Source organism: Acanthisitta chloris, unplaced genomic scaffold (assembly GCF_000695815.1).
Source record: "Acanthisitta chloris isolate BGI_N310 unplaced genomic scaffold, ASM69581v1 scaffold8051, whole genome shotgun sequence".
Taxonomy (NCBI): domain Eukaryota; kingdom Metazoa; phylum Chordata; class Aves; order Passeriformes; family Acanthisittidae; genus Acanthisitta; species Acanthisitta chloris.
This window is the reverse complement of record NW_008656417.1, coordinates 15,458-42,984: the sequence shown is the minus strand read 5'-3', so window position 1 is coordinate 42,984 and position 27,527 is coordinate 15,458. Positions and strand designations below refer to the sequence as shown.

At 37.5% G+C, this 27,527-nt stretch overlaps 1 protein-coding gene across 1 annotated transcript in view; it reads right to left on the bottom strand.

Moving 5' to 3' along the window:
* Positions 1-27,527, bottom strand: part of PLEKHA7 (pleckstrin homology domain containing, family A member 7) — a gene marked incomplete at its 5' end in the record, with an annotated part of 50,829 nt that overhangs the window by 8,121 nt on the left and 15,181 nt on the right. The window contains 13 exons of the mRNA XM_009084321.1: positions 196-396; positions 1,464-1,543; positions 2,397-2,514; positions 2,787-2,975; positions 3,393-3,628; positions 4,679-4,787; positions 9,242-9,343; positions 11,205-11,354; positions 12,182-12,262; positions 12,402-12,464; positions 18,377-18,430; positions 20,746-20,832; positions 23,760-24,276. Coding sequence (XP_009082569.1) covers positions 196-396; positions 1,464-1,543; positions 2,397-2,514; positions 2,787-2,975; positions 3,393-3,628; positions 4,679-4,787; positions 9,242-9,343; positions 11,205-11,354; positions 12,182-12,262; positions 12,402-12,464; positions 18,377-18,430; positions 20,746-20,832; positions 23,760-24,276 — 1,987 coding nt within the window. The remainder of the gene's footprint in view (positions 1-195; positions 397-1,463; positions 1,544-2,396; positions 2,515-2,786; positions 2,976-3,392; positions 3,629-4,678; positions 4,788-9,241; positions 9,344-11,204; positions 11,355-12,181; positions 12,263-12,401; positions 12,465-18,376; positions 18,431-20,745; positions 20,833-23,759; positions 24,277-27,527) is intronic.

Below are 27,527 nucleotides of genomic sequence, written 5' to 3'. Positions count from 1 at the left end.
CCTGCTACATTTACCATAACTGGGAGTAAAAAAAGTTCTCTCTTACACATACCCTCTGAACTCATTTGATATTGTATAACACTAATTTAATTGGACTTGAAGCACCACACACACTCAAGTGAAAGTGCTCGAGGAAAAAAAAAATAAATCTGAAGATATTTTTAGTCTAGTCCTTTTAAGGCATATCTAACATACTGAGCCTACGTCTGCAGAAACGGGCCTGATGAAAGACCGAGATGAAACAGACTGCCTCTCTCCTTGGCTAAGAGTTCTCTTGCGTTCACGAACTAATGCCTTCTGATGGCGCTTCATTCTTTCTAGTTGTTCCTCCGCACTCATCTTGCCTCTTTGGTGGTCTCCAGAGTATAAACGCTCCAAGGCACTCTTTGGTCTCTCCTGTACAAGTCACACAAAACACGTTGTAATTAACACCTTTATAAGAAGATTACAAAAACTGAACTCTTTCTCCTACCATATCACTAAATTAACATGATTTTCTTCTTACATTTGCATTTATTTGCATATTTTAACTCTGTATTTTCATGGATTCACAGAATAATCAGAGTTGGAAGGGACCCCCAGGATCATATCTAGTCCAGCTTCTGGACAAGGCATCCCTGAGAATTACACCATGTGCCTGAGGGCTTTGTCCAAACACCTCTTGAACTCTGTCAGGCTTGGGGCTGTGACCATTTCCCTGGGGAGCTGTTCCAGTGCCCAAACCCCCTCTGGGGGAAGAACCATTTTCTAACATCCAGCCTAAACCTCCTCTGACACAACTTCAGACCATTCCCTCAGGTCCTGTCACTGGTTGCCAGAGAGAAGAGGTCAGTGCTGCCACTGCACTTCCTCCCATGAGCAAGTTGTATCCAGCCATGAGGTCTTCTCTTCTACAGGCTGAACAGACCAAGCAACCTCAGCCACTCCTCATATGGCTTCACCTCAAGGCCCTTCACTATCTCCGTTGCCTCCTTTGGATGCTCTCCAATAACTTAATATCTTTCCTGTACTGTGATGCCCAAAACTGCACACAATACTCATGATGAAGCTGCACCAATGCAGAGCAGAGCAGGACAATCACCTTCCTCTCCTTTGCCTGATGAGCCCCAGGGCACGGTTGGCCCTTCTGCCTGCCAGGGCACTGCTGACTCATGTTCAACTTGCTATTATTATTATTAACTTGCTCATATTCAACTATTTTCTATTAGTAGCGCTGATTTTGGGTTCTAAACCTTGTTTCATAAATCTACTTGAAATGCACTAAGTTGTTTGCCTGTTTTCCAGTTCACTTAAGAAAGTGAATAATTGGAGATTTTATTGGCTCACAGCTCTCGATCCTCTCACAGCTCTCGGTCGTCTCCCATGCTACTGCAATCTCACTTCCTGCTGTGCAAAATATATTCTGGGCTCAACTATTTTGAAGAGTTCAGACATTCGCCTTGAGACGTTTATTTAAAACTTACCTTGGACCTATCCCTTCGAAGTGTCGCAAACGATGCAATGGTAGATGACTGGTGCAATCTGGAAGTTGATCCCGACAAACCTTTATAAGGAAAAAGAGAATGCTTTAAAACTAAATGACAGACAAGTTAAGACAAGCATCAGATATTTTCTTATTTTATCATACGGTTTCTGTGACATGCTGGTTACTATTTTAGCTCACATTTCACATATTGCAGTTCAGAAGATTGTGAGAGGCATAAAATTTCATTTCAGCCAAACATGATGTGTTTCAGGTCACTACTGATCAAAACCCAGAAAGACCTACAATAATTTAGTAGCATATATTAAATGAAGGATGGGGTGAACTCAGCTGTACAACAGTAGATAAACTGTACAAATAATCACATCTATGAAGAAAATCAACCCTTACCATTCACAATTAGAAAGGAAAGAAGTGAGCAGAGATTGGTTAAGAAATTACTTGCTTTTGTTCAAATATCATCTCTATCCTCATTTGTGAAACAGTTACAGGACTGTACTACAGTGGGGATGGAGCGTCAAGTCAGATGTAAGGTCTGGGGGCATTATATTCATATTCTTTATAAGTTACATTTCAATGGCAATATAAGTGTTTTAAAAATACTTAGAGTTTGTAAAAGATCCCACAGAAATTATGAGGAAAAATAACTCTGAATATAAGAGACATTCTAGCAGCTAATTCCATGTTTTGCTATGGGGTTTTTTAAACCTTATATATTAAGTTGCTTTCCACAAGTCTGATTGTCTGTAACAACACCATTAAAATGCACAAAATCTGTAGACTTTCACAGCACTATATAGTTAATCTAAATATAGTGATCTGATGATAAAGATCATCTCAGAAGATCCTAGAAGAGAAAAGCTCCTATACAAACAGTACTGTTAAAAATCAACTACATAAATTCCTGGCTTACCACGGGTAGGTAATGTCTGGTATCCACTGTCATGGCTTATTAAAGCACTGGAAGGATGACTGAGGTCACCCCCTAACATTGCTAGTTCTGGTTCACTCATGTATGAACGCAGCTCCACCTATATAGAAAAATTCTCATCAGCTCAAATGAAATCACAGACAGCCAGTCTTAATAATCTTAAAACAAATCCTAAATCTTTGTTTCTGGATTACTAAATATCCGTCTGCCATTATTATATGGCATAGACCTCTCCTTGTCATGGTTATATCTCTGTCATTATAAATCATTATTACAAGACTTAAAGGTCCATATACTTTACAGGCAATAATATCTTTTATTATAGGCTGACATATCTCTAAAGTGCAGGTGTATAAGTGTATGAGTGCTCACCCTATAATCTCCGTTTACATACTGTCCGAGTTCCCTGTCTCTCTTTCTTTCATCTGACTGACGTTTCAGGCCCCGCACTGATGTGTGTCTGATGACAGTGGCTTCTCTCGGGAGAGGTGGAACAGCTGGTGGCTGATCATCAGGACTGTAGAGCTGAGGGAGAGGAGGTCTGGGCGGTGCTTCATCTTCCTGGTAACAGGAAAGCACAGGTATTTGGCAAATGATCTGAAAACAGTCTGGCATAAACTCAAAGTTCATGGCATTATATGAGTTATTCGTGACTGCTGTAGCATGTACTCCTCCGTCCACACCAGGAGCTTGGGGCTTTACAACCAAAACAAGACCCAAGAAATCAACCCCAAAGCATTCCCAAGGCAGGCTCTGAGTTAGTATATTCTAAAACACTGTATGGCTACTGAACATAAAGCTTCAGGTTAGACACATACTCTGCTGTAAGTGCTACTTGCTCAGTTGCAATACAAACACGTTAAACGTCTCCCTGTTGTGCCTCCACCCTGTGTACACTTTGCAACTCTGACACTTCAACTGTTCCTGCCACAAGGAAAGGGAAACACAGGTGATGAATTTCACAGGAGCAGTACTTACAACCTTTGGCTTGAGCTTAACCGGTGACTGAACAGGTGGCTCAATTTTTTTCAGCTGCTGTGCTTGTTGTGTTCTGGACTGGAAATAAGGCTGTGGATACAGCCTAACCTCCAGAGGAGTTTTAACCGGACTACGTGGAGGGCTCTGTGGAACTGAAAGTTTGCTCTCTGCAGCAGCAAGGGAAGCTGCTAAGGAAGGCACTGAAGACTGAGAAAATGAAGGCACTATTTTTCTCTCTACAAGGGAAACAGACAAGTGTGTTAAGTAGTGTTTTCTATCAATAATGTTCATAACAATAGCAATTAACATTCTTAGACTTCATAAAACAGTCCTAGTACTCTGCACATTGCTTTAAACACAAACAGGGGTTTTTTGGACATAAAACTGCTTGATTTTTAGTGAAAAACATTTTCTTGATGAGGATCAAGCAAGTCTTTCAGGCCAAGAATAAAACCACACAGTTTAATATCATCCAGTAAAATTCCTCGTAGAGTCAGTGGGAGGGGAGGAAAAGACAGAGTCATATGAAATCAGTTCATAGGCTGTATCTGGCCCCATGCCACAGATTCCTTAAGATGCCTATAGAGGCAGACGAGGCTAGGCACTCAGCCATACAGTAAATAAAATGAGATCTCACTATCTCAGAACCATTTTATCTCTGTATGTAAAAGGTGAGCAAAGATACTTTAAACATAAAGTGAATTTACAGTAGGCGTTAACAGCCTCTTGCGATGCCAACGTGTTAGGTCTTTTCTCGGAAATGGAATAAAGCCATTGAAATGCAGACCACACACACTTTCCCTTCCTGTCTTCCATAGCTGACATTGCTCTGCCCACTAAACACCTGCCTGAAGGAGGAGGGGGAAGGCAAGTGCAGCACGGGCAGTTGGGCAGCATCCAAGGGGAGAAAAAACAAACCCAAACTACACAAAACAAAAAACCCAGAGAATAACCCAGAGAGGAACTCTGGACAGAATGCAGAACAGATACTATGCTGGTATGAGCTTGGCATGTGACAGAAACTCCCTCTACAACTTGAAGAGCTCAGCTATTATTGTTATTTTTGTTCCCTTTTTCAATTGCTTGTTATTATGTTTTAGAGCCATCAGTGTGTGAAAACAAAACACCAAAACCCTTTTCGCTACCTCAAGTAAAGAAATGCCAAGTTAATGTGACACATCCAGCAGCAGAAGTAACTGGATTTTTCTGCAATCGAACTATTTGCACAGACCCAAAGATTCAGTTATATCTGTATATTTTTCATTTTTTAATCATGTTCTCCTTACCTGGATTCTTGATAGAGTCTACTATGGTTTTGTAGTTAGCTTTATTTGCACTCAAGCCAGCTATGACATCTTCAATTCTCCACAAGTCTTTTTGTATTTGTGTTTTCTCCTAATGTTTTCAATAAAAGAAAAAAAAATCAATTATACCTCACATTTAATTTATTATGGGCTTATCCTTTTTTGATACCAAAATCAAACTACAGTTTCAGAACTTACATGAAAACTTAGGAGTCTAGAAAAGAGTTAAATAATTAACCCAACACTAACCAATATATCTTGCCCAAAAAAATTTATTAGAGCATCTTCTGAGTCTTGGAAGATTTCCTATAGAAGACTGGGGAAAAGAGACACCTCTACATTTTTTTTTCCTACAATATTATTCAGGCTACAAAAACCTAGTTTAATGTTCTACATAAAATGAGCTTACAGAACCTTTTCATTTGAACTTTGTTCTTAAATCCTATAACACACACACACTTAAGACTGCTAAAGCAGCCTTACAAAACTCATCTTAATACATTTAAGGGAAATGTCCAATATTAAAAAGACAAAGAATTAGTATAGTCTCCTTCAATCCTACCATAAACTTCCTAATGGTTTTTAATGGATGAAACATAAAATGAAAACAAACTCAGGAGGGCTGACAATTTTAATTTCTGCTTATATTTAGGACATGATATTGAAACAATATATTGCTGCTGTTACAGGATTTTGTCTCATTTGCATCCTATTTGCTTTACCAAGGCTTTCCAGGAGGAAAGAAAGGGATGCTTTGTCTACAGTCTGGATTCTGCCTTTGACTGCATCTTGCAGCCTGAGGCCTTGGCTACTGAAGCCACTTCAGTCATTCCAGTCATCATAAATAGCTATTGTCATCTAATTAATCAAAGCCTGGTAACTCTGCCTTCCAAAAATTTGCATCAAGAATAAACTTAGCAAAACCAATACAATTAAAGAAAACAGAAGTCAGTGAAACACTTCAGTTCAGAATTGCTTACAAACTGCCCAAGAACTCTGGAAATGCTTCACTTGCCATGAGCTGCAAAATAGCTACTAATTAATCCTATAAGTCTGAAAGTGAAAACATCTTCAGTAAAAGCTGTTACACCTCATATGGCTAAGGAAGGCATATAAATTGCTTTCCACTTTCTGTCTTAGATCAGGAGATATGTTCAGCCAGGTTACAGATCAGCAAACAGGGTGCCAAGAACACAAACATTTAAATGATGGAGAACGTTATTTGCCTGTAGCAAACTCACTCAATAGATGGGACATATCTTGAAAGATTGTCAGGATGCAAACTATAAATTTGCACATTTCATTTCATTTTTCTGAGATTAATCATACTACAAGGAACCAAATGATGGATTTACAATAATCAAGCCTCAGAATTGGTTCAAGAAACAGTACACATACCAAAAATCATGCTTCTGAAACCACTCAGAAAATGTTTGATTAGCAACGTAGAAAAGCCAGATCTTTTAATATTATTTCTTCCCATTACTTCAATATTGATGTGAAGAGAATATTTCAGATCTAAAATGGACTAGGTCTGAATGATAAGCAGATGAATTAATTTTGAAATTACGAAAGCCAAGATTGCTGTTTACAAAATAGGATAAATATACTTTATGGGCAAGCATGAAAAGATAACTCAGAGAGAGAATTCGATTTCTTTAACTTCCTGCACACAGAAACCTAATTTAGAATGAATTGTAAAACCAGAGGAGAAACAATCACCAACTATTAAGTTATCACTGATAAAATATCCCATCTCAGTTAATTTCAGCATGCCCACATCCTCCCCAACCCTTCAGCAAAAGACAATGAAGCTACACTTTTAAAAGTAAGATTTACTCTGACCAAGCCACTTGAAATAATTGGATTTTAACCTCTTAATTAATGCTATATGGAAGCAACATTAGTGGTTTCCTACAGCAAATTGAGCCTGAAAATTTATTGAATTTTTAATAATATTCCATGAAGACTTGCCTTTTTTAAAATACAGTGTGTATTAATTTAGTGCTATTGGAAAATGCTAGATAAACAATCTTGAGTCTACATACCCTTGGGCAGAGATCAAAAAAAATCTAACTATTATGGGAACTTCAAGTGAGACTTCTTTGGAGGAATATAGTTTGGAGAATATTCAGTACTTTCCGAAAAAATCAGTTCCCCTTAGTATCTCCAAAATAGGTATTCAGAAACATTAACATCTTAGCCAAATATATCTATGCATACTTATATACACATATATATGTAAGCATCCACACACAGAACTCATAATCTGCTTATGTTTCTGTGTGTATTAATAATTCATAGAATCATCAAGGTTGGAGACCTCTAAGATCATCGAGTCCAACCATTAACCTGTCACTCTGTTACAACTCCTAAACCTTCCACCACCTCCCTGTGCAACCTATTCCAGTGCCTAACAGGGAGAACATTTTTCCTAACACCTAATCTGACCCTCCCATCTCAGCTTGTTATTCCCTCTAGTCCTCTCACTGCAGCCATGGCAGGAGAGACCATCCCACACCTCTCTACAACCCCTGTCAGGTAGTTGGAGAGAGCCATGAGGTCACCCCTGAGCCTCATCTCAAGGCTAAACAAACCCAGTTCCCTCAGGCCTTCATCATACAACATGTTCTAGACCTTGTCTGACCTCACTGCCCTTGGCTTGACTTGCTCCAGCACCTCAATATCCTTTTAAAAAAGTCTCAGCTCAAGGCCATTCCCTCTAGTCCTCCCCCTGCAGCATGGCAGGACAGACCACCCCCCACCTCTCTCCAGCCCCTGCCAGGATGTTGCAGAGAGCCATGAGGTCACCCCTGAGCCTCTTCTCAAGGCTAAACAAATCCAACTCCCTCAGCCCTTCCTCATAGGACATGTCTTCTAGGCCTTTTATGAGACTCGTTGTCCTCCACTGGGCTCACTCCAGGGCCTCAATACCCTTTTTAAAAGTGAGTTGCCCAAAACTGAACACAGCACTCAAGGTGTGACCTCACCAGTGCTGAGTACAGGGGATGATCACTGCTCTAATCCTGCTGTCACACTTTCTTGATCCAGGCCAAGATGCCATTGGCCTTCTTGGCCACCTGTGCACACTGTTGGCTCATATTGAGCTGCTGCCACCAGCACTCCCAAGCCCCTTTCTGATGGACAACACTTGAGCCACTCCTCCCCCAGCCTGTAGCTACATGGAGTTGTTGTGTCCCAAGTGCAGGACAAGCACTTGGCCTTATTGAACCTCATGCAGTTGTCCTCAGCCACTGATCAAGTTGGTCCAGGTCCCACTGTAGAGCTTTCCTACCCTCAGGCAGATCAACACTCGAACCCAACTTATTATGCATGTATGTGATATGAGATGATAATCAACTGAATTAACATTTTTTTCAGTGCAAACCACATTCCCCTCCATACATCCCATGCCATGCATCCAGTATTTTGAAGATGCTCAATGCCCAACTGGAAATTGCTTGTTAAAGTAGTCCAACAAAGTATATTTTGTTTAAACCTGCAATTTTCTTTTGTTAAACAAAAAAACCTCATACAGGGACCATTTTGTTTTAAAATCCTCCTGGGATTTTTTTGAAATATCTATTCTACAGCTGAGCTCAATTATGCAATATTCTGGCTCCAGAGACTGAATCACTTCCCCACCCCCAGAAATAAAAGTAAATGAAAATGGATTGATGCAGAAGTTTTACTACTCTTAGATATAAAATATTTATTCATTAATAGTGAAAATAATCAGGCTTCAATTCATGTCTGATCAGATATTTTCTGCAAATAAATAAATTTTAAAATTAGCTAATAACCAATTTTTATCCAGGATATTTTGAAAAGTAGACCAAGATTTGAGCAAAATGTATACATTAGCTTTGTTCCTTGTGTTCTGTTCTGCTTAAACAAAGGAAAAATAACCCAGTCTGTATTCCCTGCTCTGAGAATAGAGTCACCAGTTGTAAGCAGATATGTAGAAATAACGTGGTATGCCACATCCAGTTCAGCAAAGAGAATAACTTAGCTTCAAACAAAGCTTCTTTTTAAGATTCGAAACTGAATAATTGATTTAAAACTGAGATGCCTTTCAATTACTGATGGCTGTTAAACACTTATTCCACTTCACAAAACAATCTGCAGAGATAAATCTTCCATAAACAGAGGAACATGACAAAGAACAAGTAATGACAATAACAAGCCAGTGACTGATGTTCTTAAAAATGGATAAAGAAGCCAACAGTGTCAGATCAAATAAATGAAAGACTAAGCAGTCCTGCATAGTCTTATAAATTAAATAGGTTATCAATGTCAAGATGTCAGAATGTAATAAAAACGTAATAAAATGATGATGAATTTGCATAGACAACTTGTGAGAAACTATTGTGTGTGCTGCAAGGCACAGCCATGCTGGTACAGTGCCTGAACTCTGCCACCTAAACTCATGACAGCTGAATGCACTGCAAAAATTGAAAAATTGCAGAGAATTTCTCTCATGAGATGATAGCTTCAAGTTCAGACAAAGTCGTAAGTGTTTACATTGTCTGGAAATGGACTCACCTGAGATATCAATGAACTATTCATCTGTTCCTGTAAGGCTTTTTTCAGTTGGCTCACATCCTTTTCTAGTTTCAGATACTCATTCCAGGCATTTTCCATTTCCTATTAACAGAGGGAAAACTCTGATACAATGTTATGATAAACTTCAAAATCACTCCATGCATTCTCTAACTGAGCACCAAAGTGTTCTGAAGTTAGTGCTGCTCTATTATAAAAATTAGCAAAAAATCCATTTAGCAGTCTACATTGTTGCTTAAGAGTTGATTATACACTTCAAAATGTTTTATAGCTTGCAAGATCAAGTCAAGAATCCCTGTTTAAAAAACTCTAGCCAGCTTCCTCACACAGACCCATTTCTTAAGCACAAAATTGGCATGTAATAGAATGTGAACTATGACTAATACAATCTGAACTGTACTCTGTGAGAGCATTGAGTCTATTCCAGTTCCCATTCCTTTTATTTTACTCCTCTATTTAAGACAAGTTTATAATTTAAATCCAGTTCCATATACCAAAACTCATATTTTGAAACACAAAGCAGGTTATCCTTTAACAGTTCTACAGACTATGTCATAAAGCAAACAGACAAGCAGACATCAGGAAAAGAAGGCTATCCAATCACCCTTATTGTACTTAGATTATTTCCAGCATCCATGGTACCACAATCAGCCTTCTGACTCAGAACTGAGAAAAATCAAGTGTTTGGTGCATTTTTATGTAAGATATGATAGAATAGGCTTTTTCTCTGAAATTCAGAAAGGGCAACACTCCAGAGTTGAGGGGGAGAAATAACGGAGGTCTATGAAACCCTGAGTGGTGTGTAGAGAGCAGATAACAATTGACTGTTCCCCATCTTTTCTCACACAAGAACAATGGTCTATCACATGAAACATTTACAGTCAGGCTCAAAACAAATAAAAGAAAGGGACTGTTCACGCAGCGGAGAAAAGATCTGTGCAACACCTTGCCAAATGATGTGTTGGATGCAAAAGGTTCACAGAATTTAATAGGAGATTGTATAGCTTCTTGGAAATCAGATCTACTGAGGATTACTAAATAGACCAAAAAAAACCCCAACCAACCAGTCTCAGGAATTCTCTGAGCAAAAAATAGTTATAAGATGGATTGGTTATGACAGAAAACACTATCCACCTCTCCCATCCTTACTCTTCCCTAAGCATCTTATGCCCACTGCTGAAGCCAAAACCCTGGGCTGGAAGATGCCTTGTACTGGCCCAGTACAGCTGTTCTTACAATTACTTGCTATTTATGCCCACAATTACATTTTAAATGCTGACTGTGAAAGTCATAAATTTCCTACAGGCACAAACCAGTGCATCTACACATTTGAATAATACTGGTATTTTAATGATCAGATCTTACTACAGGAAAGGTGTTCATGCAATTCAAGAAACAATCTTACAAAGAGGTAGTCCCATATTCATAAAGATGTAGGAATAATAGACTGAAAACAAAGCAGCCGAGTTTAATAAACTCTCTTTCATGGCTAATTCTTAGAAATAATTTTATTAATAAAATGCAACATTAAATTACACTTGAATTTTATTAAGTCAAAGTATCAACAGTAAATTTTGACCAAAATATCTTTGGATTAAGGAGTCCAAATATATTTGGAAAGGGACTTTCACAGTTCCTTTTACCCTAGAAAAATACAATGGAATCACATTTATATTTTCAAAGGACTAGCTGAAAGATTTGCAATTTATGCCCACACATAAGATAAAAAGGCATAGAAAGGTTTTTCGAGTTTTCTGTTTTTGGGGGAAGCATTGAAAAGTAAAGCTGGAGAGAGTGTTTAAATTTTTTTTGTCTGGTTTAGTATCCTCTATCTTAACCAAAACTGTTCAGAGCAGGACATAACTCCCCTCTCCAATGAGCAATACAGTTTTACTCTAACTGGTATTTTAATTACGGTTTTCTTCAAGCAGCCAAAACCACATACCGTTGAAACTTTGGATATTTCAGCCCGAATGTGTATAAGATCCTCTTGCAAAAGTCTCTGCTGATAAGATATTTTTTCTGCATGTTGTGGTTGGTCTTTGTACTGATCCATCTGCCTGTGTAAAACCTCCAGAACAGACTCCAGCTGATCCTAACAAAGAAGAAGGCAGTAAGATTACAACATTTCCATGGAATTTTATGCTTCTACCTGCAGTAATATGAAAGGTGTTTTCCATGTCCCAAGTCTTCCATATAAACCAACAGAGGTTAGGATTGCCTCCTGTTTTGGAAACTGAGATGCAAACAAAAAAGTGCAAGAGTCTTAATTATCGAAATGATCTGATATTTTCCATTAAATCTTTCCATTAAGTAGCCAAAACCATCGAAAACACAAAACACTGAGAGGAGAATTTTTCTATCTACACTTTGTACAAAACTGGAACTTAAGAGTTTCAGAAAAATTCCCTTAGGCAGTATAGAACTGTGACAGCCCTACCACAGCCCAGCACCAGCTGTTTCCTTAAGGATAGATTCTCATGCACCACTGTAGTTGAATTAGCCATAAGAGGGATTAAAATACTGTCTAAATCATGAAGTAGGCCTGATTCGTTCATACAAGAGTAAATAACATGGAATCAGTCTTGCATAGCTCTTCTGAAGGATCCACCTGAACAGTATTTTCACTCTTGGAACAAATTTTTTTTCTGATCCACCTCAGTTTATTGACAGCTGTAGCTCACAGGCAGTGAAGCAGATGAGTTTAAAACACTCATTTTCAAAATGGTGTACTCAAGAATGTGTACTCAATCCTAACATAAAACCCAATTCTTTGTCTCATAGAAGTTTATACACATGTCCAAAGCAAAATAATACAGTGCAAGCAGCCATCAGTAATTCAATTTCTTTTGTTTATAATCTCATATTTTATGATTAGATACAAGTTGTTTAATTTTACTAAGCCCTTTCTGATATACTTACTTTATTTTCCTTCAGGGCTCTTATTTTATCCTCCAAGTCCTGCAGGATTCTGTCCTGCTCACAAAAAATGCTTAGCTTGACCTGGAAATGAAATCATATACATATACAAAGTTAGATTTTAAAAAAAGGAGAAAAGTATCCAGCAGAAAGAGTATAATAATAAACATGTAACTGTACAACAGAAATAGCCAAATCAATGCAAGTGGTGTTTGATACTTACATCAATATCACTTTCTGCAATTTTGACAGGTTTTGTACTTCTTAACGTGTCGCGCCCCGTCACCTAAGAGGAACAGGTTTTAGAAATGTAAGGAATGCACTGAAAACTAAAAGCTAATTATGGTTCAGCAATGAAAAGAAAACTTCTGTTAAATATTTGCAGTTATTAACAAAAAATTAATGAAGTTTTGGGTACAAGCATTTTCAAATTTGGCTTTAGCTTCTGAGAAGGGTTAACAGAAAGGATCACTAGTTATATTAGGCTATTTAATAACTCTTACAGTAGCTTAAAATACTGTGCAAAACAGCATAGTCCCACCTGCCTATGGTTACAAAGGTCCTCTTCCTGCAAAATCTAGCAGTTTTAACAGTTTGGCTATTATAGCTTTCTTGAAGCCAAAGGACTTGAATAGAACCTTTAAATGCATGGTTGCAAGTAGAGCAGCATTAATTAAGGACTAAAAATACAACTTTTTGGCAAGTATTTCATTCTACACAGGGTAGTCTCTTCGTCAGCACAGGGTGAATTTTATTAAAGACAGACTGCTATAAAAATTCTACAGCGGAATTAAATGCAATTAATCTATGTACCAAATTTCTCATTCCATAAATCACTGGCTTCATATTCCATTTCTGGTGTGATTATCTTCTCACATAACATAATTTTTAAATCAGTACAGAAATTATACTCTATTATACTTTCAACTTTAAAACAAAGGCATGTCTATCTGCAGAAATGTTTATTATTTCCACTATCTACATGGGATTCTTTTTGTGAATAAATGAGGTTAAGAGAACAGTAATATCATACAGCTCATTAGTCATACATTTTTTTTAAAAAGCCTTAAAAACTCATGATTTAATATTACTAGATTAGAACTTTTTTGAAGAATTCATTAAAGCAAATACTATTTTACCAAAGAAACACCTGGTGTTTGGTAGTACTCCTATATAGAATATTCCTATTCATATACAGAGAATAGTTTATGAAGAAAAATTCACCTAAATATTGTCTTCAATAATATAAGAGAGAAAGTTTGAATATAACAGCAGAAGTTGTTGTATTTTGTGGTGGGGAAGGAGGGGTAGAAGAGGTGGTTTGCCAGTCAATCAGTAGAAAAGCTCCAGACTTGAGGCTACATAGTTTGCTTATTAACCTAACAGTCACCTACAGGATCATGTTAACTTTTTAAAAGTAATAAAATTTTATTCTAAGTGTAGATAAATCTTCGATAAAACCTCAGTTTCTCATGTATATTGGCCACCTACACACAGTATTTTCAAATAAAAAAGTAGGTTTAAAACCTTGTGCTTACTGTCTTCTCTCCTCCAGGCTCAGGCCCCATTCAAAGACTTATCATGTGCCTTTATATGGTGAAATATTACTTCCTCCACCACCAAAATCAAAAGTCTCACAAAACCTCCAATTTTTTTTAGATTTTCTTTTTCAACAATAATGTGTTTATTATAGAAGAAAAAATCCTTTCTTTCATAAGGACGAACAGAATTATTTGAATGCTAAATCCTATGTATAAGAGTAACAATTAAATATAAACATAAATACTAGCATATCAAAGTAAGAATTTTGCATATTTAATTACCTGCAAGCTAAGGGAATACAAAATCCTTTTTCCAAGCAATGGAATTAACATAAAAATGAGTCTACAGGTTTGGGGGATATTTAAGTTACATAATCAGAACTGTAAGGAATTTGCTAATTACCAAGCAGCCAACACAAGAACATAATGAAGATTTAGCATGCTTTCACATTTTCAAAATTTCACATAGGAGTCACTACCTTAACACAATAATTTTCAAAACATGATCAAATGAAACCAAACACTGAGGTCAGCCATAATTTCGCATACAAACTCCAAAGGGAAAAAAGAAAGGCAAAAAAAAAAAAAAAAAAAGGCAAGAAATTCTTACAGAAAGCGCTACTGTTTACCATTATACACCTGTAAAAGCCAGAACACTGACTGCTACTTGAAAAAGCAATGGGATGAGCACATTTCAGATGCAAGCAGTCTTACATGTATACTGGATAGTAACCCTTGTGCTGAGTTCTTTAGCACTTTGTATATCATGTTGATCAGAGGTCCATTATTTTCTATCTGTTTCAAACAAAAGTTTAGTAATAGCTTGTTACAGATGTAAAGATTTAAAGCATAAACCTTACAACTCAAAACTCCATGAGCAGCAGTAATCAGATGTTCTTATGTCACACCAGTCCTTGAGGTTTATAGTCTACATAATCTGCCATGATGGAAGAAGCTACAACTGATTATCTACCTATCTTCTCATATTGGGGGTAGATTCTCCATCCAACAATAAGACTTTACATTTTCAAAACACATACAAACACACAAGACAAAACAGGATTTCCTCAGTCTTGTCCAGCTGCAGTTTCAACAGTGTTGGGAATTACATCATGGTATTTTCTTTCATGTAATATGTTGTAACACTTGTACCAAGAACTCCACTGGTAATTTGGGCAACCCAGTTAAAACCTCTTTTGATCACACTTACCCTTCCTCCCTTAACAAACAGCTGCCATGCATAGTTTTCTTCATTACCTGTGTGACAGAAGCTTGCACAAGCAACCTCTTTGAACTGCAGTAGAAACTAAACAGCTACAGACATTACAGCAGATTGCAGAAGAATGAAGCAAGACCATTGAGAGGGCTCCAGATTTGCTTCAGCTGGTTGCACAGTTTATACTTAGTGAGACAAATTTTCCTAGATTTCTTTATCCATGTTTTGTATAACCTGCTAGGTAATGATTGGAAGTTATTCTGACCTGAGGCTGCCCATCCATCCCTCCTGTAGCCTGCCTGAACTTGATTTCATAACCATGAAAAGAGAAGCTTATCTCACCACTTGGGTTTCACCTTATTTGCAAAGTCAACTTAGAAGCTTGTGGGGGAAATTGGAGTTTTTCTTTATTTTGCTCTTCCTTTCTCCTTTTCTAATAAAGGGTCTGTTCACTTTAGAGATTAAAAATAAAACCTCAACTATAGAAATACACCTGTGGAAATCTGCTTGCAAAAGAGGCAGTTATGCTATAGCATATTAATATATCATTTCTTTCATGCTCCACATGCCTCTGTTTCATGAGTGAAAGAAGAACACAGAGTCATTGCAACAATCTTGGGGAAAAAAAACCTTTCATCATCTAAGGATAATATTGTTAAAGAAAACCTCCTCAATGCATGGTATTTGGCACATTCAAAATTATCCATAATTTTTTCTCATAGTGTGAGCAAACAGTCTTTAGACTTATTTTTTTCATGTCAGAACTACATCACACACAAGAGAAAACTACCAAAATGGATTAGTATCCATCCTGGAATACTTTTATTTCACTTATACTTATGTTGTGGCAATACATTATAATACTGAAAAATATCATATTTGTATTAACATAAAAATTATTCCTTACATAGTAGTTTAAATCACTTAAATAATAAAAAATAGGATCACAACCATGTGAGTATCTACAAATTAGTGAATGGTGTGTAATCAGTTGCTGTAATCAGTTTTAGGACCATAACATGCATGATGAATTGCTTAATCACAATTCTATGCTGAAAAGTTGTATTTTGAAACCTCTAAGAAGAGAGGTCTCCAGAAATAATGGATTTAACGAGAAGAAAAGAAGTTTGGCTCTAAAATCTGCAGTCCTATTTCAAACTGTTCAATCTGACTGGGTTTAACTCAAAGCCCAGTGAAGTCAAAAGCAAGACTTGAACCAACAGTTTTTCATCTAAGCCTTCAGTGTCTTAAATGGAAGGTATCACATACACTAACTGTGAATTTGCCATACTCTACCATTACTAAAAATATATCTAATTTGCTTAGTTTCATGCAGTGTAGTCTTCCCTTCTCCTCATACCACAAATCAGAGCATCATTACATCTAATGGCAAAACACAAATGTAACCAACACAAAGACACTCTAATTTCTCAGCAACCTCAGCTGAATTTTCACATTTCTGGACCACTATTGAAAGAAGGTCATTAAGAAGTGCCCATTTTGAAAAATGATATTATTCCTATGGAAACACACTTGGTGTTTTGACTAGCAAGATTTTCCAAAGAGAACCAACACTAGCATTAAGTTTCTTTACACAGGAGGATCAGATGCCCCCATGCATTTCTCTTTCTAGCTGCTTTTGTTGGGTGTTACTCAGGCTGCAGACAGGCACAAGGGGAGCTCCTGGGTGACTGAATAGCTCTTCATGTCCCAGACTGCAACAAATTAATCTGGACAGAATCCACTAAAATGTTAAAAAACCCTCCTAATAATTTTGCCAAGCATATCATATTTTCAGAGGCTTTAACTGAGGTCACTTTAACTGCAAAAATTCTTGTTCTATAATAATTTCTCAAACTGTAGGACTTTTTAAATTGTATGTTGTCACAAAATTCAGCTGACAGCTTGGGATGCTGAACTCGGCAAAGCCATGAGCAAACCAAGGACAAGGCCTAAAATGAAATGTGTACAAACAATTTTAAATTTGTATATTAATGATCCAACAGTTTACATATTTGATAATTTAGACTATATATCATCTACATATTTGATAAATATTATATCATTCATATATATATATAAAAATATAAAACACTATACACATGTGTTATATGTATTGCTAATATTTTCCATGTATATATTTGGTTATATATTCAGCAATTAAAACATAAGATAAAATTAAAATTGAGGGGTGACCGCATGGCTCACTCCATCTACCTGACAGGGAGCTATAGAGAGGTGGGGGATGATCTCTCCTGCCATGGCTGCAGGGAGAGGACTAGAGGGAATGGCCATAAACTGAGACAGGGAAGATTCAGATTAGATATTAGGAAAAATATTTTCCCTATTAGGTTGGTCAGGCACTGGAATAGGTTGCCTAGGGAGGTGTTGGAGTCACCATCCCTGGAAGTGTTTAAGAGGCATCTGGATCTGGTGCTGAAGGATATGGTTTAGGGTTTAGAGGTTACAGCAGTGACAGGTTAATGGTTGGACTCTATGATCTTAGAGGTCTCCTCCAACCTTGATGATCTGATGATTCTATGATTTTATATGAAACACCCCATGGCATCAGTGAGAGCTATGTACATGCAAATGATACAGAGAACAAGGTGTCAAGTTGCCCTCCATCTTGACTTTCAAGAACACCATATGATTTTTATAGGGAAGACATCATACACACCATAGCAAGCAGCAGACTGCTTTGCTAAGCAAAATGATTATACCTTTTTGGTGCTCTTTTTTCCCCTTCAAAACCTGGCATTAAGAAGTCTAGATTTGCTTTCAAATTGCCAACTATCAAGTGCACCAGATACAGAAGTAATTTAGTTTAGGCAGGTGATATGATCCTCAATATCAATTTTTTTGAAAAAATACCATATAACATTACTTGGGCAAATTTTACCTATGGATTGATGAGTGGGTGCATTTGAAACCTCTTAGTTGTAATAATATGAGAACAGTGACAGGTGCTAATTAATCACCACATTTTCACAAGAACACAAGGTGTTATAAATAAGGCATATTATAGAAACAATGAAGTCAGCTCAAGAAGATTTAAAGGGAAAAAGCTGAATGAAAAGAACACTGTATTTTAACTCAGAGGTGTTGACTTCATATTGGTTCTAATGCTACACCAGAGAAACATTTTGAATCTGTTTTTTTTAATCTGATTTCCCTGAATCCACCTATCATTCATCTGTAGTACCAGTAACATAAGCTCTTCCTACAAACTGAAGCAGCTACATTTTCTGAGTTTGCACTTTAATTGTATAGTCACTACTAAAAAGACACTCAATATTCTAAGCACAACAGTGAGGCAAAAGAAAGAGTTTCCATCTCTGACTAGAAGGTGGCTTGAAAAACTGCACAGACAAAGATGATTCACAAAAGATAACTGGGTTAAAAAATAAAAAATTGAAATAGACTCCTGTAAAACCTTACCTTTAGATCCAAATACTCCAAATCCTTTTTCAACTGGATGTAAGTGTCATCCGCCTTCAGGTAAGTACATAAGGAAAAAATAATGCAATGTGTTTGAATGTTTGAAACAATTGCAGAATACTTGGATTGGTTATATATAAGAAAACAGACAACAGAGGAAACAAAATAACAGAGTAGGAAGTACAAAAAAAAAAAAAAAAGCACATTTGCTCCACCAGCATATTGCTATTTACAGCTGAAAAATGAGCAAAATATTTCCCAGGAATATTACTACCTCATACCCACCCTCCAAAAATACAGATTTTTGTTTTCCACCTCTAATGAGACACAGAACTACCTGAAACAACACATTTTCAAAAGCTATTTTTTTTTCAGGATCAATTTCTACTGACTCTCCCTTCACTGAAAATGTTATGGTGGTGTCCTCCAGCACAGTTTGTCTCTTTAGGAGGAGAAGAGAAAATTTGTACCTAACTGAATGTTAGAGGCAACTAGAAGCCATCAAATAACAAATCATTAGAACACTTTTGAGCACAATTCATACACAATATGAATTCTTTTATTCAGGGAAAGTATGAAATAAGTTTTGTGACTAAAATACTGAAAAAGTTCTCAACTATATGATTAGAGAATCCATTTTGTCTTTTACTTAGTAGTATTCAAGTCAATACTTATTTTTCACTGTCTCACCTGTAACTATTATCAGCTTAGTTTTATAATGACATTCATTTAGCAACATCTTCATTACAGTCACTTCAAGAAAAACATGCACAGAAGTCCTCACAAAGATATTTCTCCTCTCTTCAAAAGGTGTATGTACAATACAGAAAAAAATGAAATTTAACTGTTGCAAACATACTTTGCAGTCAGACAAAGCGCCCCAAACTTCATAGAATTTTAACTGCAATGTTGACAGGATTTTGACCAGGTATGTTACATTTTAGAATAAAAGAAAAACACAACTATACCTTTTCTCAAGTTTTGAGCCAATGAGAATGTGTAGTTAAAAAAGAAAAGAAAAACCCTTTATGCCATAAAATCAATAGATCACACTTGCATTTCTTTAGAGGTGTTCACTCAATTCTTGCCCGATCAGCTTGTAAGGACTGACTGAGGACTTGACTAGAAAGTCTGCCCATTTTTGAAGAAATCCCTGTTATTATCACCCATCTTAGTGCAATTGTTCTGTAGGTGAGGTAAGTTGGGAAATGCAACTTTTTCAAATTCAAAAAAATTCCTTTAGTTTTGGTCCAAAGCTTTCACCAATTCCAAGAGTCACCACGTTTTATTTCCAGGTGGCTCCATTTTTGAGGCTCTAACAGGAACCAGAGAGCTCTATAAGTACATTTCTATTTGATCTCACATTTACAAGTTCCATGTACTAGTGCAATCGAGAGCACTGCTGATGATCCAAGACGCCCCTGAGCTTTTATGAACCAATGTTCACCTGCAGAACTGACACAGTTACAAGCTCATATGAATGTACAAATTGGCTGATGCACTTCAATTTGCAGGTGACAGCAGCACGTGGCACAGGGAGCCAATCCCATCATGAAAGCAGCACAAAGAAATGGTTTTGCTTTAGAATGAATTTATCTTGTATTTTAACCCACATTTCTGAAGATGCAGCATTTTCAGAAATAGTTTAAAAAGGAAGTAGACATAACAGTTTGAAACATATGCGCTGGTGCCCTAGAAATTAAAACGCTCATCTTTTATAGCGAATACAATAAGCAAAGAAAAATCGCAAACGACTTGGGAACTGTAGAATACCAAAGAATGGGCAAGAAAGCACAGACTCAAGCATGCCACTAATGAAGCATTTGCAGAGTCACAAAATGTCATACGGCACAGATGAGCCACGCAGCAGCTGACCTGATAGGTGGAATTAGTTGGCAAATGCTGCAGTAATTGTGCGATTGTGTAATTTCGTATACTAGCCAACTTAGCCTGATGTCTCCTTAATCGAATGAGAAGCAATGTTAGCTCTTCGGGCTGCAGGTATTTAGACACATTGTAAAGAGGAAATTAGCAGTCTTCAGGGAGAGGAACTATAATTACATTTTTCACCTCAGTGCCCAGAAAGCAGTTACTTGACATGATTAAGCAATTATTTAATTAACTCTGCATTTGGTCAAAGAAACATAATAAAAGTTGAATCCTGTAATAACAGACAGCTCACCCATGTTCATGCTGCAGATAACAGCAAAATTCCTACAGGCTTTACAGGGAACTGGTTAAGATTAAGTTCTCATTCGAGTTATTTATGTTTTGACTAATAAAGTTAAGAAGATTAAAGACTATGGAGCAGGATCTTAAAACTTAACTGCAATACTGAGGACATAAAAGTAACTGTGCTCTCCGCTTACCGACTTGCCGTGCAAACTGGGCGCGCTCACGGTGTGTGTCATGTAGCCCATAGCAGGCATAGAGCGTCGATCAAGGTGAGTTGAGCTCTGTAAGAAGCCACAGCCAGAATTGTCAGGATTGTGCCAAGTGACAGGTATGTCACACTTGAGGGAAAATTCAGTATGCACCTCTGCCACGGATTTTCTATTTGAATTTGCAGCATGCTTAGACCAAGGGAACATTCATGGGCCATCCCAACCCTTTGGTGATTAAGTACAATTTATGAATGAACAAATGCAAATTTAGCACTCGTGGTGCTGGGCAGATCAGTGGATTCTGGCAGTACAAGGTACTTCAGAGGAACATGCAAAGTGGCTTCCAGCAAATAAAAAACACACTCATAAAAGTGTCCCCTCCCAAGGTCTCCCAGAAAAGTTCTGGTTGGCTGATGCCCTCCAACAGCAGGCTCATACTCCAAACAGGAACAACTGTGAGTGCTCTCTTTCGGCCAGGGAACACTAAGCTACTGACATGACTGACACCTTGTGGCAATGATTTCCATTAATACCAAGGACTTTTTTAACAATCATATTTGACCTGTTCCTTTCTGCTTATAATACAAAAACCTACTACACACACGCATTCTTTCATCTTTCACTTAAAGACAAACTTTTCTGGCTTTCTTCAAGGCAGGCTAAATGTCTCATGATTTGTTTTTATCACTGAATACTGGTTTGTTTTGCCTTTCCTTTTTTTTTTTAAGTATTACTGGAAGGAATTTAATACAGCATTGCAGGGAGTGTGTAGTAGCACAGATTTCTGCAGACGTACACATTCGATGTAAAATGACGCTGTATGCTCCCTTACAAAAACACAAGCATTTTTCTCTAGAAACTTTAACAGTAGTTCCACAGAGACGTTTTAAATATTAGGAAAACTGTGTTTCCCTATATTGGTAAAGCCAGGATGCCATAAAAAGAGTTTTATTTTTATGAGCAAAATTTCTGCAGCTACATGGCACAGGAAGGGAAAAGATTGCTGTACATGCCTGCACAAGGGATGTAATGCTCCTTAAACATACACATGTCTGGTGGTATATAATCAGGAGTTTACAAAAAATATTAATTTCCAGCGTTGCACATCACTAGACTATTTCATCCTCTGACAGAAAAATATAAATCTATGAATGCTGAAAGACATCTGACAGCTACACTGCATATACACTAGGAAAAAGATTTAAATTGGACATGAAGCTGCAGCCTAAAGACATGGTCCAGAACCCATACTGGGTATCTGAATTACCAAGTCTCTCTCTTTGCAAATACATTCCCCATCAGAGTCCATGTTGAGCTCATGCAGAGGCTTTAATTAACAATTATTCCAGTATTCTTTTAAGTATTCTTGGCACTGGAATAGATTGCTAGGGAGGTGGTGGAGTCACCATCCCTGAAAGTGTTCAAGAGGTGTCTGGATCTGGCGCTGGAGGATATGGTTTAGGGGTTACAGCAGAGAGGCAGATTAATGGTTGGATTGGATGATCTTAAGAGGTTTCCTCCAACCTTGATACAACTATTGAAGGTTAGGCCAGGCTAGATGGGGCCCTGAGCAACCTCATCTAAGTGGGAGGTGTCCCTGCCCATGGCAGGGGGGTTGGAACTAGATGATCTGTAAGGTCCCTTCCAACCCAAACTGTTCTACAATTCTGAGATTCTAACCTGGGTAAACTGAGAAAGAAGCTTTACACTCAGAGCTTCAAACCTGCTTCAGTTACTCTGAAGTAGGACAGAAATGCCTATAAGCAAAAATGTTTCCCATTCAAGGCTTAAGGGAAGTACGAAGTGATACCCGTAGCCCCAGGAGCCTTCTGGAAAAGAAAAATTAATAGGAGAATCAAACAAGGAAAGGCAATAGAACAAAAGAATTTTTGTTTCTGAAGTTTACAGAAGTACTGCATTTTCCGTAAAAATCATGCAAATTGAAGTTTACAGAAGTACTGCATTTTCTGTAAAAATCATGCAAAGATTAATTGCAAGACATTCATTCATAGAGATTCTATGATTCTATGAAGAGCTACTAAGACAAGTCAATCCTACATTGATTCAATCATGAATTTCCCCAATTTCTGTAGGCAAGGAGAGCCATGTGGAGTACTGAATAAGGAAACCTCTGTCACTAAGAGGGTACAACAGTCCCTATAAAAAAACTCACACTGAAATTATGTAGAAGGTTGAAGTTTCAGACCAACACAGATTCTATGATTCTATGAAGAGCTACTAAGACAAGTCAATCCTACATTGATTCAATCATGAATTTCCCCAATTTCTGTAGGCAAGGAGAGCCATGTGGAGTACTGAATAAGGAAACCTCTGTCACTAAGAGGGTACAACAGTCCCTATAAAAAAACTCACACTGAAATTATGTAGAAGGTTGAAGTTTCAGACCAACACTATTTGATTGTACAACAGTCCCTATAAAAAAACTCACGCTGAAATTATTTGATTTTGGTTAGTTCAATGATAAAGTCTCTGCAATGAACCTAAACTATCAAATGTATGAAAAATCACTATGCTTTCTGCCCTAACTAAAAACTGAATCAGCTGTAAGACTAACTACAATAGCAAAACATGTAAAGAAATCACATACAGCAAACACTTAAGGCTACAAGCATAAATAAATAACCAGGGAAGAGTTCATTCTGCTGAGTTTTTATATTCTTGCCTACCTACTACATATACTAAAATACTACCTTTTGTATTTTAGGCATGTAAACATATGCCTTCCAGTTTTTGAATAAAAATATTCCAAACCAGTGTGATGTTGCACCAATTTTCCTCTCCCAATTAACAAAAATTAATAAATCTGAAATGATGAGGATGGTAAGAGTTTGAGGAGAAAATTATAATTTCTATTACCTTAAACAACTTACAGATCTTTCATTCATGAGGATGATGATGCAATGAAACATAACTAAACAAATTACCCATGTGTGACACCACATGTAGAATAATTTGAAATCAGTTCTATGCATACAAACCTTTACAGCATGATTTCGTATCTTCCTGGGGGATCCAGCAAAAGGAACATCTACAGTCTGTCTCTCATCAGATGGTTTTACTGTAAGCCTTTCTGCAGGAGTATGTGGTCTCCTTGGGAGAAAGCTTTTTGGAGGTCCAGGTGGAGGAATATCAGATGGAGAGGGTGGAACAGATATTGATCGTGGAACATCTAATGAGCTTTTTGACTTACCACGATCAATAAAGTCTGAAGAACCTACATAAAGTGGGGCAGTGGGGCTGCCATGTTTAAATTGCTGTCTCTGCTGCCACTCATATAGCTGCCAAACAGTTCCATCCTTGCTTGCTTTCCTTTCCTCCTGGGACATCTTCAAGTGGCTAACACGATCTTGTGCATATTTGTAGTCACTCGGCAAATTGCGGTTTGGTGGTGGAGAGCTCCCTGAAGGCTGCCTGGTATTCTTTGGCAAAGTGTGATAGTTTTCAGGAAAAGGAGAATTGGGACCCTGACGTGTAAGAGTCTGATCAGAAGTGAGGCTGTAAAGAAAAAGGAGGACCAAGGTAAATTTTAGCATACACTGATGAGTAGGAGTGACTGATTAAAAAAAGATCCTGTAATGACATAAGCATAGGAACTACAAGACACAACATAAAACAGTTGTTTTAAACTAATGTACAGAAATATAAACCAAGTAATATTAATGAAATCTACCCTGCACAAAAAACAACACACTGTATAAATTGAGGCTTTTAATTTAGTATCCAACCTAGGGTGACTTACTAGAAGTAAACTTAAGGGACAGCAGCATTATGTACTTAGACCGAAAAGAAAGGTAAGAACATTAAGAAAGGAATGATTGTTATATTTAGATTAAGGGACAGCAGCATTATGTACTTAGAACGAAAAGAAAGGTAAGAACATGAAGAAAGGAATGATTGTTATATTTAGAGCTAAGTCTGTAAATTAAAATACTCCTTTTCACCGAAAACTCACCACTAGGTGGTGCAGCTTACGAAAACAAATACAGGTCATTGTAAAAAATTACCTTGAAGTGCAAGAAAAAAATCTCACCAATCATAGAATAACTACCTCCAGGTCATTGTAAAAAATTACCTTGAAGCGCAAGAAAAAAATCTCACCAGTCATAGAATAACTACCTTAGTTGATTTTTATTCATGTGAATGAACTAAAAGAGAAAGGTAAGAAACTGCTCAGAGTCCCCAAGTCTGCATGATTCACTTTCAGCTGATGCTACTGGTTCTACTATTTTAGCAACACAAGGCTTTTTACAACAAAAATCACTGCCAAACTAGAATATAAAGAGAGGTGTAATCATCCTGGCTTTGGTACTGCATCTGTAACATACTTAAACTGTAGAAACTAAATATTTTAGTAGGTAGAGAGTTAAGGCAGAATTGGCAAAAGCTTTGACAAACAGTTGTTAGCTCCCTCTCCCACTCAGAAGCCAACATTTTTCCAAAGCCTCATGTTTAAGAAACTGTCTAATTTTTGATTCTCCAGTCAAACATCTGGGGGTTTTGTACCTGCAATCATTTGCCCATTGATTCAGAATCTCCAACCAGAAAACTATTCTGCTAGACTTGCTACAGAGCATCAGTACAAAAAATAAAAACAGCCAACAAAACCCACAAATGAAGAAACTCTGAGCATGTTCATCACTCCACTCAATAGGCTCCACTCTCTGCATGAAGAGACTTCATGGATTGGAAAATGCAGGAATTCCACATGAAAGAAAGTGCAGGATGGAAAAGAACATCTTTGTTCAACATCCAAGAATAACAGAAGCAGAGGGGAAAGAATTGCTGCCATTAACTGCTGCTCAGAGGTTGCCACCATCTCGTTTACTTGCAGGATTTGGCACTGTTGGACTGTCTTGAAATATGGATGCTCTTGAGAGAATACATAATTCCTCATGCCAGAAAACAGAGTAACTGCCCTGTGCTGCATGGGGGATTAGAAATCTGTAAAAGTTCTGCTCTCTCATACCACAGACCCTTGATGTTACCTCTGATTTCACAATGAAGGTTAAAGCAGGCAGGTAGTATGAACAGAGGCCACTCAAATATCAGCACCCAGTGGTCACAAAACCTCTTTTAATTGTCTAGCTCATTGCATCATGTGTACTCTGCATGTTCTTTACTCTGCTGCCATTTTTTTCCACATGACAATCATGTGGTGGAAAAGTTGGTAGAAATGTATTTTCTCTAGATAGGCATAAGAATTGAGAAACTCTGGAGTGCATAATGCTTCAAAAGGACATCTAAGGCAGGCATGAAGCTAAGAGATTCCTTTGGTGATTTCTCTGTGGTGAAACAGGGAAGGGGGCTTGACCATTCCCAGACTCCAGACTAGTGGAGACCTCATAAAGACATAAGCAAACACCGTTGTAAATCATCTGTGTGTGGTTATTGTCTAATTGGACATGAAAGGGTAAAGTATTGACATGGGCTGTAATAATCAAGTCAATGAAGTCACTAGGTGTTAGCAGCTTTAGGAGCAAAACCAGTCCAAAAACAAAGACCCTGTGATTTCTGTTGGGGGCAAGGGAGTTAGCAGCTTTAGGAGCAAAACCAGTCTAAAAACAAAGACTGTTTTCTGTTGGGGGCAAGGGGAATCATGCCTTTCTTCTAGAAAAGGATGAATTTTCTGAGAGGAACTAGAAGCTGTTTGGATGAAAGAAGCACTTGGTGCATCTGGGAAGAGCCACCTTCATGCAATACTTCAGCCAGTTAGGAACAAAAAAAGAACAAAGCTGCATGTGCACTACAGAGAAAGTCATATTTAAAGCTGAACTTTAGAAGCAACTGCCTACATACAGGCAGCTTGTGTTTTCTCAGGATATGAAGTAGGGACAACCTTAAGCTAAAATGACAGGCCTTAAGCTGGTGGATTCTCTACCACACAGAGTTACAGACCCTTAGAAATAATGGGCATTATATAAAAATTGGCACCAAGAGAACATACCCATTTCTAGAAAAAGAAAATGTCCCAAATGATTCAAATTAGACCACAATGGACTATGGACAATTGTTTTCTCAGGGATTAAGAAGAAAAATGAGCAAAAGCAGCTGGTTCTTGAGAATATCCCTCTCTTGAATGATGAGGTATAAAGAAAATGAAAAGGAAAGCAGACACTGAAGAATGAAAAAATGGCCTGATGCCATATTATATGATTATTGGCAAGGAAACCATTCAGGGTCTGCAATGGAAAGCAACCACACAGAAGATATTGTAGAAAGAGAAGATAAATGTTCAAAAGAAAACAAGTATTATTATTAGAAACACTATGCCCATTCATGGGAATGCACAGAAGCTAACAAAGAAAAGTAATGTTTCTTCCTTAAGTAAATCAGGAAGGAACAGAAAGTTCTGCATAACAAGGAACGTTTTAACACTGTATTTGCAAGGAAGGAAATTTCTCAACATGACTGCATTTAGTGGGGGATATTAAGCTTAATCAGATCTGTATATTTTTTAAAGTGCAAATAAACTGTTAGAAATAGCAGAGTCTTCACAATTATGCATTGGCTATGTCTGTGCAGGCACTGGAACCAGATCAAAACCTAGTAATTTCTGAACAGCTGCTGTTTGATGGTCCTTTCCCTTAATTACTTAAAACCAAAATCTCCTGAAAGCCTCCTTTCAGACCTTCCAATTCTCTAGATCTCTCTCAAAGGCTAGTATGAACCTTATACCAAAGCAAGTATTCCCCTCTACTGAGAACAGAGTGGGATTAGATGACCACGTTGGGTGTTACTGTAGTGCA